A 13,770-nucleotide genomic window follows, 5' to 3' on the forward strand; every position below is an offset into this window, starting at 1 on the left:
CTCCCTACACCCACGGCACATATGCGGAGCCTGTTACGGCACGTGCCCGGGCGTACTAACCAAACAAGCTAAAAGACCAAATATGCTAGAACGCTATGTTCTAGCATGCCCGGGACCGATATAAGTAGCGCACAACGTTAGGCCTAGGGGCACAACGCCTAGGTCCTAACAGAGCCCTAGGAAAGAAAAGCATGGAAGCATGTAAGGAGAGCATATGGTATAGTGTATTTACCCGTCTCTAGAATTGACCGCTAAAACTCGAGTGGTCGGTTGTTGATGATTCTGGTTGATTCGGGAGGACAGATGTAGGTTAATGCAAAGGGTCAATTATACATCATTGTGGTGGTTCCAGTTATTCAATTATGATGGATTGATAATCATATTTACTTAATTAGGTGAAGCACAGTGGTAAGTTTCGATAATTTATCTCAAATATGGAGCCTAAGTATGGCGGACCATTTTGGATGAATTCAGGTCCCATGACAGTCCCCACTTTGCGGATCTTCTCGAATACTGTGAGTCTTTCTACGTCCACTAAAAGTAGCACACTTCAGTCCTACCGTTAACGAGTTGGTACCGAAGTTCGTCGCTATGTGCTGCTGAGTAGCTGTTCCCAGGGTTACATCTATCAACAGAAGTACGGGAATTCCAAGGCGCCTCTCGGATCCCCTAGACTCCTAGCCGGCAGAGTAGGGTGGAGAAAAAGATCCTTCAAATGAACTTCAATTAGCGATTATTTACTCTAGTATTGTCGCCCATTGCTAGATACAATACTACTGAGAAACTGTTAATGGATCAGCCTATGACGGAAAAATACAGGTTTTCCTTAACGACATCGGCTTAAATCTCACGAGAAATGTGGCTTCGCGTATTTTGTTGGTGGTTGTGCTGCGATACCTGCGAAATCCGTAATTACTTTTCATACCGAACCACTTTCCTGAATGAAGACTCGGGCACTACCGCTAGCTATTCATAAAAGAAAACACTCCTAGCTCTATAAGGAGTATTTGAATATATGAAAACCGACTGCGCGTGGTCGAATTAGGATGTGTTATGTACCCGCTACCAGAGTATATAGCTTCGGTCAAAGCGATAAGACAATCAGAAATTTCAATCTCCTCTACCTTAGGTGTAAGAGAACTCCAATTTAATTCAACTTGCAGAGTCAACAAATTATATCAGTGACTCATCATGAAGAATGAAAGGTAAAACAATCAAGAAACAAATGCCACTTCTTTTTATCTTCGCGAACTAGGCGGGGGTCCGAGGTAGCTTTCTCTCACGCCACCAGAATCCATCACCAGCTTTTCCAACATCGAACCTTCAGACTGAGGTCGAAAACCCAATCTTACTTAGGTAGTTAAGTATCAGATTCTAGTGTACGATGGTGATTGTCCAGATAGAACGAAGAGTGGATAAAGAGGGAAGATTCCACCCTAGTAGTAGATAGCTACTAATTGAATAAGTGGCAGTATAGAAGATCATAAGATAGAAAGATCGATTCAAATGATCAAAAAAAGACTCAATATAATCAACTATTAAATATCTCAATAGCTAAATTATGCAGTTGGATTAATGAACGGAAGATAATATTTCCGGGTATTAGACCACAGTAATATGCATAAGGAGGAGGGGTAAACCAGAAAGGGAAGGAACGAAGTATATCTATCTCTATTGAAAGAGATACTTCTAAGGAGAAATGGAAGAATCAATCTTACTGATAAAGTAGTATATGGAGTAGTGGAGACGAACGGAAAGTCTACTATTGTGACCGTAATCCCCACCCTGCAACGACAATCACATCACGACAGCCCTATAAGGCTGGGATTTTCCATTAGCTTCATACCAAGAAGTTATTGCGAGGTATACCCTTGAGATGCAATGTTCTTGCCCCGTCATTGGTAGGCTAGATATTGGCCCGGTGATGTGACACAGGCAACAGCCTGTCCACAACTATGGGCCATTATCCCTCCGGTCCAACCAAATTCTAGATATACGCGCTGTATTCTGGCCTCGAGGCAGCCGTCATCTGTTTCACCCTCGTTCGAAAGGTTCCCCTACGCAGGAGCTGTAGTATAAAGCCGTTCGTTATACTTTCTTGAGGTCGCAATCATTTATGTCTATCATCATCGAGATTATATTCTGGTCTTTTGATCTCTCTTTTCACTAATCCTAACCCAACACGCAATTTCCTCACTCGACATGGGCCTTCTCAAGCTGCTCCTCAAAGCGATTCTCATCCCCATCGTCCTCGTCATAGTCGCCGCCGTCGTCATTGTCTTGCTCGTCAAGATACGCCGTGAAAAGAAGGAAAAGAAGAGAGAACTTCAGAATAGCGCCTTTCAGCCGCCTCCAGTACAGCAATGGTCTTATTCGAACCCCATTCAGAAACCCGAGGCTGCTATGTATCCCAAGGGTACTACTCCAGGGCAAATGGAGCAAGGCCTTATCCACTCCTGATCTAGAGAACAGGTATGATAGCAGAAACTCTTTCGTGTATCTTCATTAACAAATTACTGAGACTCTACAGTCGTCAGGGGCAGATGGAATTCCTCCGAAATTTCCATTTTTTGTGTTGTACGAAAGATTGTTTCGCGTGTGACACACTGCCGGTTGATTAGATGACCTCGCTAGCCCGTGTCTGAGGGATTAGTAGTACTGTGGGATTGGTTTTAACCATTAATGAGCTCTTGTTTCTCTGGTTGGTCTACTGTTAATTGCTCATATCATTTATTGCGTTCAAATGTATCTTCCTTCAATATGAGAACACAAAGACCACCGGTCAATGCTACTTCTTGAACAAGTCCCGCCTTTTTTCGATCTCTGTTTCGAAAACACTTACTGTACTCAATATTTCGTTCTTCCGCAAAGAAGATGTCTGCCCTATGTAGTAGAGCCCTGCAACTAGTATGCCCCGCACCCGGTGTACCACCAATTGTCTTCGAGGAGAAATTCTGTTGCCTGTTGCCCTTGAAACGAGGCATCATGCTTGCATCTTCACACTGTGCCGCAGACTCGGCGTAAAAGTATTGCAAGCTCACTATTCTTGTAGTCCATGATGTGAGCATGTACCTAAATAGTTTAAAGGCAAGAAGATAGCCTTGGCAACATAGCATCTCGGCTACTAACTATGCGACCCTGCTTGAAGTTGTGTGAATCCCAACCCTGACCCACTTTACCGTAGGGCTGAAGCGGCTAATGACGATCGCGACTAGCTTCTGTGGATGAGCGCCCATGTTTAGCGTACGGTGATGATATGGGTTAGTTGCATTAATTTTCTTGCTACGGCGAGGAAAGAATGGTATGGGCGGAGTTACAAGCTTGCTCCCATCGAACATGCAGAATAGTGGCTCGCTTCTGTTTCGAGGAAACCAGTGTCGCATCTCTACGAGAGAACATCCGAGTTCAGTAGGTTCATATTTTCCTGCCACAGTACTCTATGTGATTGTTGTCTCTCATATAAAGTCTTGATCCTACCATAATTTATCGATAGAATAGGCTCTACTTAGAGGAATCGCATTGGTCAACCAATCTCAGTGAACTACTCACTAATATTTCTGAAGACATTCACACAGACACTCGCAGTAAAGCTTTTCTGATTATATTAAAATTAGGCTCAATATCTTATGATCAACCATTATGATACCTAACTTCCAAGTTATCAAGCTGCATAATACTCATTCGCGAATTGATATTCGTCAGACTCCTTCTAAGGCGTCTCTCCAAATCGGCCCCCAAGATATTCTTGGCACAGCCGGGGCAACTCATGATGAGTCAAGCACGACTATCCCATAAACAGCGCGATACAGCGCTAGGAACCCCGCCCAATTTACAAGTCGCAGTTATCCTTAAACATCACCTCGCCCCAAAGGCCGAAGGGGGTCTTGAAATAAAGATCCACGCCGTTGCCAACAAGCTCTTTTTTCAAGGTCTACTATAGAACAGAAACCTAACCACCCTCAACCTTCCATATATCACTCCCCTATCGCGTCTACCCGTCCACGACACTACGTTACACCCCAACCCCGAACCCCGAAACCACCAAACCCAGACCCATCTATAATCTTCTATGCCTATAAGCACCACCCCCTAATAACAACCCCCTAAACCCACAACCGCAACCACATCAAAACCAAAATGTTCACATGGCTCAAAAACTTCTTAAACGGAAAAACATCAACAAACTGGCGGCGCAAACGGGCAAACCGAGCATACCACAAAAAAGTGCGGGCGCGCGAGCGCGAACTACGCCGGAACTGGAACCACGAGGGCGTTGCGGATCGATTCTTTTATTGGGCGCCGTATAGTAGTCAGAGGCCTTCTAAGGATGCGGTGCTGGAGGCGAGGAAGAAGAGGAAGATGAAGACGGGGGAGGGGGGGGGAATATGTTGGGGGGGTTAAGGGATAAGGGGTGATCCAATTATTTGAGGAGGGGAGGGCTAGTCGTTTGACTAGATCGGAGGAGAGTCCTGAAATAGGACCGGACGCATCGGATATACTCGCAGCAATAGGAGCTGCACTCAACGTCGAGCGGCGTCTATCAAAAGATGCCCGAACTCAGACTCAGGGATAATCAGGACAAGGTAAGTATCCACCATTCACCATCCGCAATGCAGTCCAACTAACAGACTCAGTGTATACATCACACTCGGACTACGGATGTACAAAGACCACAAACAGAACGGCCCTCTCCTCTACGCTACAAGACAAGCACAAGAATATTAAAGAACCTAATTAATGTATTCGTGGGATAAACATCTCGAAATTAACCAGATATAAAAAAACATGCCAAAAACAAATTAACACCATGCACAAAAAAACCAGTAAACAAAAAAAAGACACATCAAGTCATGATTTATCTATAATTTCACACCACTCATCCATCAGTCACACTCCCATCTAAGCAGAAGCAAGATACTTCAGGACACTCTCACGCTCCTCAACGGGCAACATGGAAAGAACCTGCTGCACACCACGCAGACCACCCTCCTTGTTACCAATCAACAGGGAGGCGACCTCAGAGGCAACGCCCTCGGTACGCATGGTCTCAACCTTAGCCTGGACGGCCTTCTTGTTCTCCTCATACCACATGGCAACCTTGCGGTCATCGTGCTCAAGCTCCTCATCCAGCATACCAGTCCAGGCATGCAGGGTGCGCAGGTGAGCGGCGCGAGGGGACTCGGCAGAGGGCACGGCAGTCTCGGCAGCGGTAGCGGTAGACGAGGGGATGGCGCCGGTGCGGGAAGAAGGAGTGGTGGAGGCGGCGACCATGCGCTTGACGATCAGCTCCTCGCTCAGACGACGGCGCAGACGCCAGTAGAAGAAGCGACGGGCGTTCTGCCAGCGCAGAGGGGCGCGAATGGTGTTCTTGGCCTGCATGCGACCGGCACGGTCGTGCAGGTCGGCGAACTGCAGAGCAATCTGCAGGTACACGGGGAGCAGCTGCTCCTCGCGCTCGGCCATCTTGGTCTTGATGGCAGACAGCTGCTCCTTGGACAGCGAGGTGTCCTCGAGAGAGCGGCGAAGCTCACCGTAGGTGGCGTCCAGACGGGCCATGGTGTCAAGCTGCTTGTCACGGCGGTACTTGATGTTGACGATACCCTCGGGCTCGAGGACACCACCACGGGCGTCCTCGTCGGCGTACATCTCCATCTGGTCAGGGTTGATGGTCGGGTCAATGACGACCCAAGAACCACCACGCAGCTCACCGAAGGGAGGAATGTACACGAAGATGGGCTGCTCGTACTTGACGAGGGCATCGACAATGTACGAACCGTACTTGAGAACCTCGTTGTACATGTCACGCTGACCACCGGAGAAACCACGCCAGTTGGCCAGGATCATGACGGGCAGCTGCTCACCGTGGTTGAAGTCACGCAGAGCCTGAGCAGTCTTGTACGCAGAGTTGGGGTACCAGACACCACCGGCCTCCTGGGTGATCATCTCCATAGAGTCAGGGTTGGCAGGGTCAGCGGGGGTGACGTTCTCGACAGCGCGAGTCTCAACGGCGATGACACCCATGGGGATACCACCGAGACGAGCGCGGCCGACAACGACGGTGCGGGCCCAGCCACCGAGGGCCTCCTCGAAGGAGTCCTTGTCGAACAGACCGGGGAGGAAGCCCTCCTCGTCCTGCTTACCGGCAATGAGCCAGCGCGGGTCGTAGGCCTGCTTGGCAGGGGGAAGTAGCCGACATCGCGGTCCCAGTCGTCGGACCAGGGACGGATGGGGATGGGGGCACCCTTCTTGTCAGGAACGAAGCCCATCCACTCGACAATCTTCTCAACACCCTCGAAGTCGTCGTTGGCAGTCATGTGCGAGACACCGTTCTTGTACATGATCTGAGTACCGCCAAGCTGCAGGTTGGAGGTGTAAACCTCGCGACCGAGCAGCTTGTTGATGGCAGGAGCACCAGTCAGAATGATGGGCTGGCCCTCGACCTGAATGGCACGCTGGCCAAGGCGGACCAGGTAGGCACCGATACCGACGGAACGGCAAGTGACCAAGGTAATGGTGAAGATGTCCTCGTAAGCCTTGGAAGTGGCACCGGCAATAAGACCGGAGCCCTTCAGACACTCGACACCAAGACCGTCCTTGGCACCAATGACGGTGGTGATCTTGTGGCGCTCCTCGCCCTCATCGTGGATCAGCTCGGTGATGACCTCCTTCTTCTTGCTGGCATCGAAGCGCTTCTTGACCTCGGGGGTGAGGTACAAGTACTTGAAGCCAGCCTCGGGCTTCTCGGCATCGTTCCAAGCAACGGAGAAGTAAGGGATCAGCTCATCGGCCATACCAATGCGAGCACCGGAGTTGGCAGACAGGTAGATGCGGGGAATACCCAGCTTGCGAGCGAGCTCAGTGCACTTGTGGAAGAACTTGTCTTCCTGGGGACCGAACGAACCAATCTGGAAGGTGATGTCGTTGGCGACGATGATGAAGCGACGGCCGCGGGGGTACTCGGGAGTACGAGCAGTGACGATCCAACCGACCATACCGTGGGTGTTGGTGCCCGGCTCGCGGGAAACTTCAACCAGGTTGTCGGTGTCATCGAGAACCAACTCGCTGTAGTCGATGCACTCGCCAGTGGGAGGGCGCTGCGAAGCGAGCGAGGGGATGGTCTCGACAGCCTTGGTCCAGCTGTTCTGGAAGGCCTGGCGGAACAGCTCGGGGAAATCGTACACGTACTGAGTTCCCATGAGGTGAGCCTTGTAACGCTTAGGCTGGAGCCACTCCTTGGTCGGGTAAGGAGTAGAGACGGGACGCATGTGCATGGAGCCGAGCTTGTTGGTGCCACCAATGCTCTGGAAGATCCACTCGCCCTTCTCGGACTTGCGCTCAATGTACAGCTCGACCTGGATGATGAAACCGTAGGTGTTGCTGATGATGACACGCAGAGGGTAGGGCATGCCAGTGGTGGGATCAGTGCAGAGGATGCGGATCTCAGCACCGGTGACACGCAGGCGCCACAGGCGGCGGCCAAAGCGGTCCAGGAAGCCAGCAAGAGCCTGCTCGACATCAATGGGCTGCAGGTTGAAGACGGGAGAGAAGTTGATGAAGATGTGGTTAAGATCAGAGTTGTTGTTGCCAATGATCTCAAGGGCATCCAGAATATCGTTCATCAGACGATCAGCCTCGGAGATGAGGTACTCCGCAGTGGGGATATCATCACGGAGACGACCGGGACGCACGACGGCACGGACGAAGTAACGCTTGTCAACAGCCTTATCGTTCTCAGGACCCTTGCCGATAGCCTCGTAAACGTGGATGTTACGGTTCTCAGTGAAGACGGGCTTGATCTTGAACTTGGACAGACGGCCAAGCTCAAGCTGGAAGGCAAGGGCAGGCTCACTGTGACGGATACTCTCGTCCTCCTCGTAGCTGGGGCCACGGAAGGTGAAATAGCCGGGGTAGACACCGTTCTTGCCACAGATGAAGGTGACGCGACGGATGCGGCGGGACAGGAGCTCGTCCTTGGCATCAGCCAGCAGCTTCTGCATCTGGCCCACGATCTGAGAATCATCCTGGTCCTCGATATCACGGATAGCGATGTTGAGGACACCGGTAAGCTCGTCGCTCTCGGTAGGCTTGACAGCAGGACGGCGCTTGCCCTCCAGGTTGGCGATCAGGCCGTTGTCACCAGGACGCTTAGTCTTGGAGCCGGCACGAGGGAAGGCCTCCAGAGCCTTGGACAGGTACTCCTCAGCATCCTCAAGGTACTGGATGGGGATGATAACACCCTTGCGAATGGGGTCGCTGGAGGGGTCGTTGACCAGGTAGGACATGTCACTGATAGAGTTGATCCGCTTGAAGGGGTTGCTGGCCTCGGCGGTGGGGGTGCTGGGAGTGGAGGGCTGAGTAGAGGAGACGGAGCCGAACTCAGGCTGGCCGAGCTTGCCGAGGGTGAAGTCCCAAGACAGAATAGGAGGCTCAGGACCGGCAGTGTAATCAATGCCCTTCAGGGTGTAGGCACGGTAGGCACGGCGCACGTAGACCTCGAGAGCAGCGAGAGTAACCCAGGGGTCGGAGTGGATGAAGAAGCGAGGCAAGACATCGAAGACGGTGTACTTGGAGTCGACAACTTCCTTGAGGACACCGAAGTCGGGCTCACGGTGCTCCCAGCCAGTCTCACCGTAGCGGGACTCGACGACCGAGGAGCGGAGAATGTGCTCCATCTGGGAGAGACGCTCCTCCAGGGAAGGCAGAGCGCACTGGATGAGAACCTCACGGGCCTTGAGGGTAACCTTGGCAGCGGCGCGAGCCTCCAGCTCAGTGAGCTTCTTGAGGATGGACTTGAAGTGCTTGCCGACGTTCTCAACGTTGGGCTGGTTGGGGCGGTACATGTCCAGGATGGCAAGGACCAAGTTGTTCTTGGAACCAATGCGGCTGTGAGAGAGAACGGTGTGGATGACGGGGACAATGTCCTCCTTGTTCTCCTCACGAAGCTTCAGGATCACATCCTCATCGCGCTTGGTACCAGTGCTGAACAGCTTCTCGACCTCGTAGTACTGCTCGAGAAGGCCAATGAACACGTTGTACTCGTTGGTCTTCAGGCCATCCAGGTACTTATTGATAACCTGGACCAGGGGCAGGATGGTGGTCTTGAGGATCTCGGCATCGGCAGGGTTGACGTTCTCCTCAATGAAGCGGACGATAGTCTTCTGAAGCTGCTTAGCAGGGAACTCAGCCTTGCGGGCCTTGGCCTTGTCGACGATGGTCTGGAGCTGGGCATCGAGCTTCTGGGGCATGCGGGAGTGCAGAGCCGAGGACTGAGCATTCCACTCGCCGTAGGGCAGCTCGGGGTTGCGGAGGACCTCAACCAGCTCCTTCAGGGTGGTATTCATAATGACCTGGTTGTCGAAACCGCGAAGGATGTTCTCCAGAATGGTGTGGAGGAGCTGGAAGCGCTGAGGAGGCTTGGTACCGACGACCACGGGAGCACCCATCTCGGGGAGCTGGCCAGTGAAGGGGTGGGCATGCTTGACGCGCGAGGGGTCATCCAGAGCGAGAATTCCGAGGATGTCACCAGCCTCGAGAGTGGCACCGGGCTGCTTGATCAGCTGCACAATACCATCCTCCTGAGCAATGAGGGGCATGTACATCTTCATGACCTCAACCTCGGCGTAGGGCTGGCCGGCACGGACGTGCTCACCGTTCTCGACAGTGAACTTGACCAGCTTACCGGGGGAGGGGGAGCGCAGCTGAGTGGGGTCGTTCTCCTGCTCCAAAAGGCAGGTCTTGCCATCCACGCTCAGACGGGTGGCAGCGGCCTCCTCCTTCCAGTAGACGTTGTGACTGCGGCCATCGAGCAGAACCAGCAGACCACCGTCAGCCAGAGCACGGACACCGACGGAGCACTTGGAACCGTTGATGAACAAGTGGTAGCTGTCCAGACCGGCACGGGTGGCAGTGAACTTGTAGCGGGAGCCCTCGTAGATGAAGTCCACGGGGAAGACGGTCTTCAAGACATCCTTAGAGGGGACCTGACCCTTCTCGAGACCCTTGCGGTACTCCTCGATACCAGCCTCGCTGGAAAGGTGAGCCTTGGTGACGGCACCGCAGATAACAGCGACGATGGGGTCGGGGCGCTCAGCAGTCAGCTTGTTGGAGATCAGCTGGTCCAACCATCCGGTGGTGATGGTGTTGTCCTCGAAAGCGGGAGTCTCGAGCAGCTTGATCAGGTACTCAACGGTGGTACGGAAATCACCACGAATGCTCAGCTCCTTCAGCGCAACGACCATGTGCTTCCGCGAGGCCGAACGGTTCTCACCGTAGGCGAAAATGTGACCGAACTGACTGTCGGAGAAACTGTGAATACCACCGGCAGTACCGACGGAGAAGTAACCCCAGACATTGGACGAAGAACGGAAGTTCAGCTCGTGCATGGTACCGCTGGAGGGCTTGAAGCCCTCACCGGGATCCTCAGAGGTGATACGGCAAGCGGTGGTGTGGCCCTTGGGCTGGGGACGGCGCTGGGTCTTGAAGCTCTCCTCGCTGGAGAAGTCGAAATCGATCTCGGAGGAAGTGTTGGGGTCGACACCGTAGAGCAGACGAATGTCACGGATCTGGTGTAGGGGGATACCCATGGCAATCTGAAGCTGAGCGGCGGGCAAGTTGACACCGGAGACCATCTCGGTGGTGGGATGCTCGACCTGGAGACGGGGGTTCAACTCGAGGAAGTAGAACTTGTCATCGGCGTGCGAGTAGAGGTACTCGACGGTACCGGCAGAGACGTAACCGACCAGACGACCCAGGCTAACGGCAGCCTTCTCCATGGCCTGGAAAGTGATGGGCTTGGCAATGGTGACGGGAGCCTCCTCGATAATCTTCTGGTGACGACGCTGGACGGAACAATCACGGCCGAAGAGGGAGATGTTGTTACCGTACTGATCAGCCAAAAGCTGGACCTCCAAGTGACGGGCGTTACCAGCGAGCTTCATGATGAAAATGGGGGAACCGGGAATCTCGTTGGCGGCGGCATTGTACAAGGAGACAAAGTCGTCCTCGTTCTCGACCTTACGGATACCCTTACCACCACCACCTTCGGAAGCCTTGATCATGACGGGGAAGCCGATCTCGCGAGCCTTCTCGAGACCTTCTTGAGGCGAGTGCGTGCAACCACGGCTGTAGACATCATCCTCGACGGTGACAATGCCCTTGTCGTCGATCGTCACCTCCTCAACACCGGTACCGGACCAGGGAATACAGGGCACACCGGCGTGCTGTGCGACAATGGTAGAAGAGATCTTGTCACCCAGGGAGCGCATGGCCGAGGCGGGGGGGCCAATGAAAATGATCTTCTTGGGCGAAGCCGCGAGAGACTCGGGTAACCGAGGGTTCTCGGAGGCGTGACCCCAACCAGCCCAGACGGCATGGACATCCATGCGCTCGGCGACATCGACGATCAACTCGACGTTGGCGTAATTATTATTATTGGTACCACCGGGGACCTCGACATATTGATCAGCCATACGGATGTAATCGGCATTGGCGCGCAGATCCTCGGGGGTGGCCATGACGGTGAACTGGATGGCACGCTCATTGCCAAAGGTCTCGTAGGCCCATTTCCGCACTGAACGGATCTCCTTGACGGCGGCAATACCGTTGTTGGCGATGAGGACCTACTCGGAAGAAATTGAATTGTCAGTCATTTGCATCCATTGAGCCTCTCAATCTACTTTCTGATCGTCCATTCCCCATCTCTCCCATCCGTCGCTCAGGAAAGACTCACCGAAGTAATGACGGAGTGACCGCCATGGTTGGCAACGAAATCCTTAACGGAGCTGGGCGGCGCTACGTCGAGGTGGTTACCACCGATGAAATGTGAGGGGAGGTTGTATTTAGCGGCATTGGAGCTGTCCTGGCCGTTGACAGGCGCACTGCCGTTGGGGGCAGCCATGATGGCGTATGTGTGAGGAATGTGCGTTTAGCGGGGGGGGGGAGAAGAGGGAGAAAGATGCCGCTCAGTAGCGAAGGTACAAGCTGATCGGAGAGTACCCGAGGTGGAATTGGAAAAGGGAAGGCCCAAAGTTCCGGAAGGATTAAACAGCGCTGCTGGGAGAATGGAAGGTCGAGCGTAAAAAGTCGGTAATGGCGGTAATGTACAGAGTGGCGAAGAGGAAGTGCCAAAGAGAAGAGAGGCCCGGCGGCTCGTTACGGGCGGAGAGAGAAGAAGAAGAGAAGAGGGGGGGAGGAAAAGAAGGAAAAAAGAGACGGAATTCCGTTTTTTTCCCTTGAATTTCCAAATCTGCAAAGAGGAATTGGGTCAGTTGCAATATTTCCAAGAAAGAAAATCGACCAGGTTGGCTCATTCCCGAGTCGGGGATTGACAAGACTGTTTATGTGCAGCTCGTCAGCCCCGATGCGGACAGCTCCCCCGGTTGAGCGGGATTGGTCGTTTGCGGAAACAATAACAACAGGGTTACAGTGGAGGAGATTCAGGAACCAGGAGTAAAATAATAACAGATTAGACTTACCGGGACTACCAGCCAAAAAAAAAGACCCGAGTCTGTTCCAAGAGAGGAGTTGAAGAAATTAGGAATCAAGATAGAAAGGTCCAGGAGGAAGCCAACTACAAAAAGGTCTCGAAGAAAAAAAAAATGCTGAGGATGATTTGCGCAGTCCCACCGGCTCGGGAATCGGTGGTGGTAAGTACCGGCCCATAGAAATTAGTATGAGGAGGTACATCTCCTCTCTTCCAAGCTGGCGACTCAAGAAAGTGACTTCCCCAACTCCCCCCGATTGTTGGGCCGGTTCCACCTCAAGCACCACCACCACCATGTCCCACCCTTTTCACGCCTTCCTTATACCCAATCACACCGACAGGAATTACTTGTTTTCTTCTACCTCCTTGATTACTTGTCTTTTCTCCTGTTCTTCTTCGTTTCCACCGTATAGGTTATCTATAATACTACCCTATACTCCGTACATAGTATCCAGATATCTCCTTCTTACCTTCTTCTAAGACCCAACTTGGGCTAGCCAGCCTCCGATCCCGCCCCACCAGCCTCGGAAACCGACTCGGCGACTTTCTTTTGGCTTCCAGCCCGGAGTGCGATCGGGTTAAGAAACTACTGAAGGTAAATCTGACAATCTATCTCCGGGCCTGTACAGTATACTGCACCAGTATCCTTTGGAGAAACTCTCCAGGCTATATAATCCGCGTCTATTATCCATATTTATTTTCTTTTCATCTATTTACTCATTCAATAAACTCTCACATATTCCTCCCATATCCTCAAATTACTCCGTACTTAACTCCGTCTAGTTACATAGTTACATAGTTCCATAGTAAAAAATCAACGATGACGTCGTCTCCCACTCCCGGCGAAACGTTGAGGGCTTTCCGCACGGACCAACTGGAGGGGGGAAGAAGAACCGTGGGAACTGCCACTGCCAAACGCGGGAATCTCACTAGACTCACTCCGGCAGTTAGTTACCTCTAGGAACGCCAACGCCCTTAAACAACCATGTAGTCCTATGTTAAACTCTAGCTTGTTTAAGTTATTGCATTTAAAGCTACCTTCAACAATTTAGATACCCCGTCCTCCACTATTATCCAGGGGCCCTGGCAATCTATCAAATAATTTAAATCCGGTTTAGCTGGGGATACTTTTCCCGCCCCAACGCTGATATATATCCCGCATGCTCCCCAGAGTCAGGGGCACAGATCGCCTCAAGATTCGAGACCGATGCTGGAATAGTAGCCAGTCCAGAGAGCGAGTAACGTGCTTTGGCTTTACTTTATTAATTAATTATCTGTAATTATCTTTG

General features: G+C 52.1%; 2 protein-coding genes across 2 annotated transcripts; one reads left to right on the forward strand and one right to left on the reverse strand.

Moving 5' to 3' along the window:
- Positions 1-2,202: 2,202 nt before the first annotated feature.
- Positions 2,203-2,460, forward strand: N7496_008786 (uncharacterized protein; the record flags this gene model as incomplete). Its single annotated transcript, XM_056701705.1, has 1 exon — positions 2,203-2,460. The coding sequence occupies one exon, from the start codon at positions 2,203-2,205 to the stop codon at positions 2,458-2,460; it is 258 nt and encodes an 85-aa protein (XP_056553768.1).
- Positions 2,461-4,899: 2,439 nt separating this feature from the next.
- On the reverse strand, positions 4,900-11,896 carry N7496_008787 (acetyl-CoA carboxylase ACC1; the record flags this gene model as incomplete). The annotated part of the gene is made up of 3 exons (XM_056701706.1): positions 4,900-6,132; positions 6,195-11,618; positions 11,729-11,896. 3 exons carry the CDS (start codon positions 11,894-11,896, stop codon positions 4,900-4,902), a joined length of 6,825 nt encoding a protein of 2,274 aa, XP_056553769.1.
- Between the last annotated feature and the right edge of the window lie 1,874 nt (positions 11,897-13,770).

This window comes from Penicillium cataractarum, assembly GCF_028827025.1.
Source record: "Penicillium cataractarum strain IBT 29864 chromosome Unknown utg000007l, whole genome shotgun sequence".
Taxonomy (NCBI): Eukaryota; Fungi; Ascomycota; class Eurotiomycetes; order Eurotiales; family Aspergillaceae; genus Penicillium; species Penicillium cataractarum.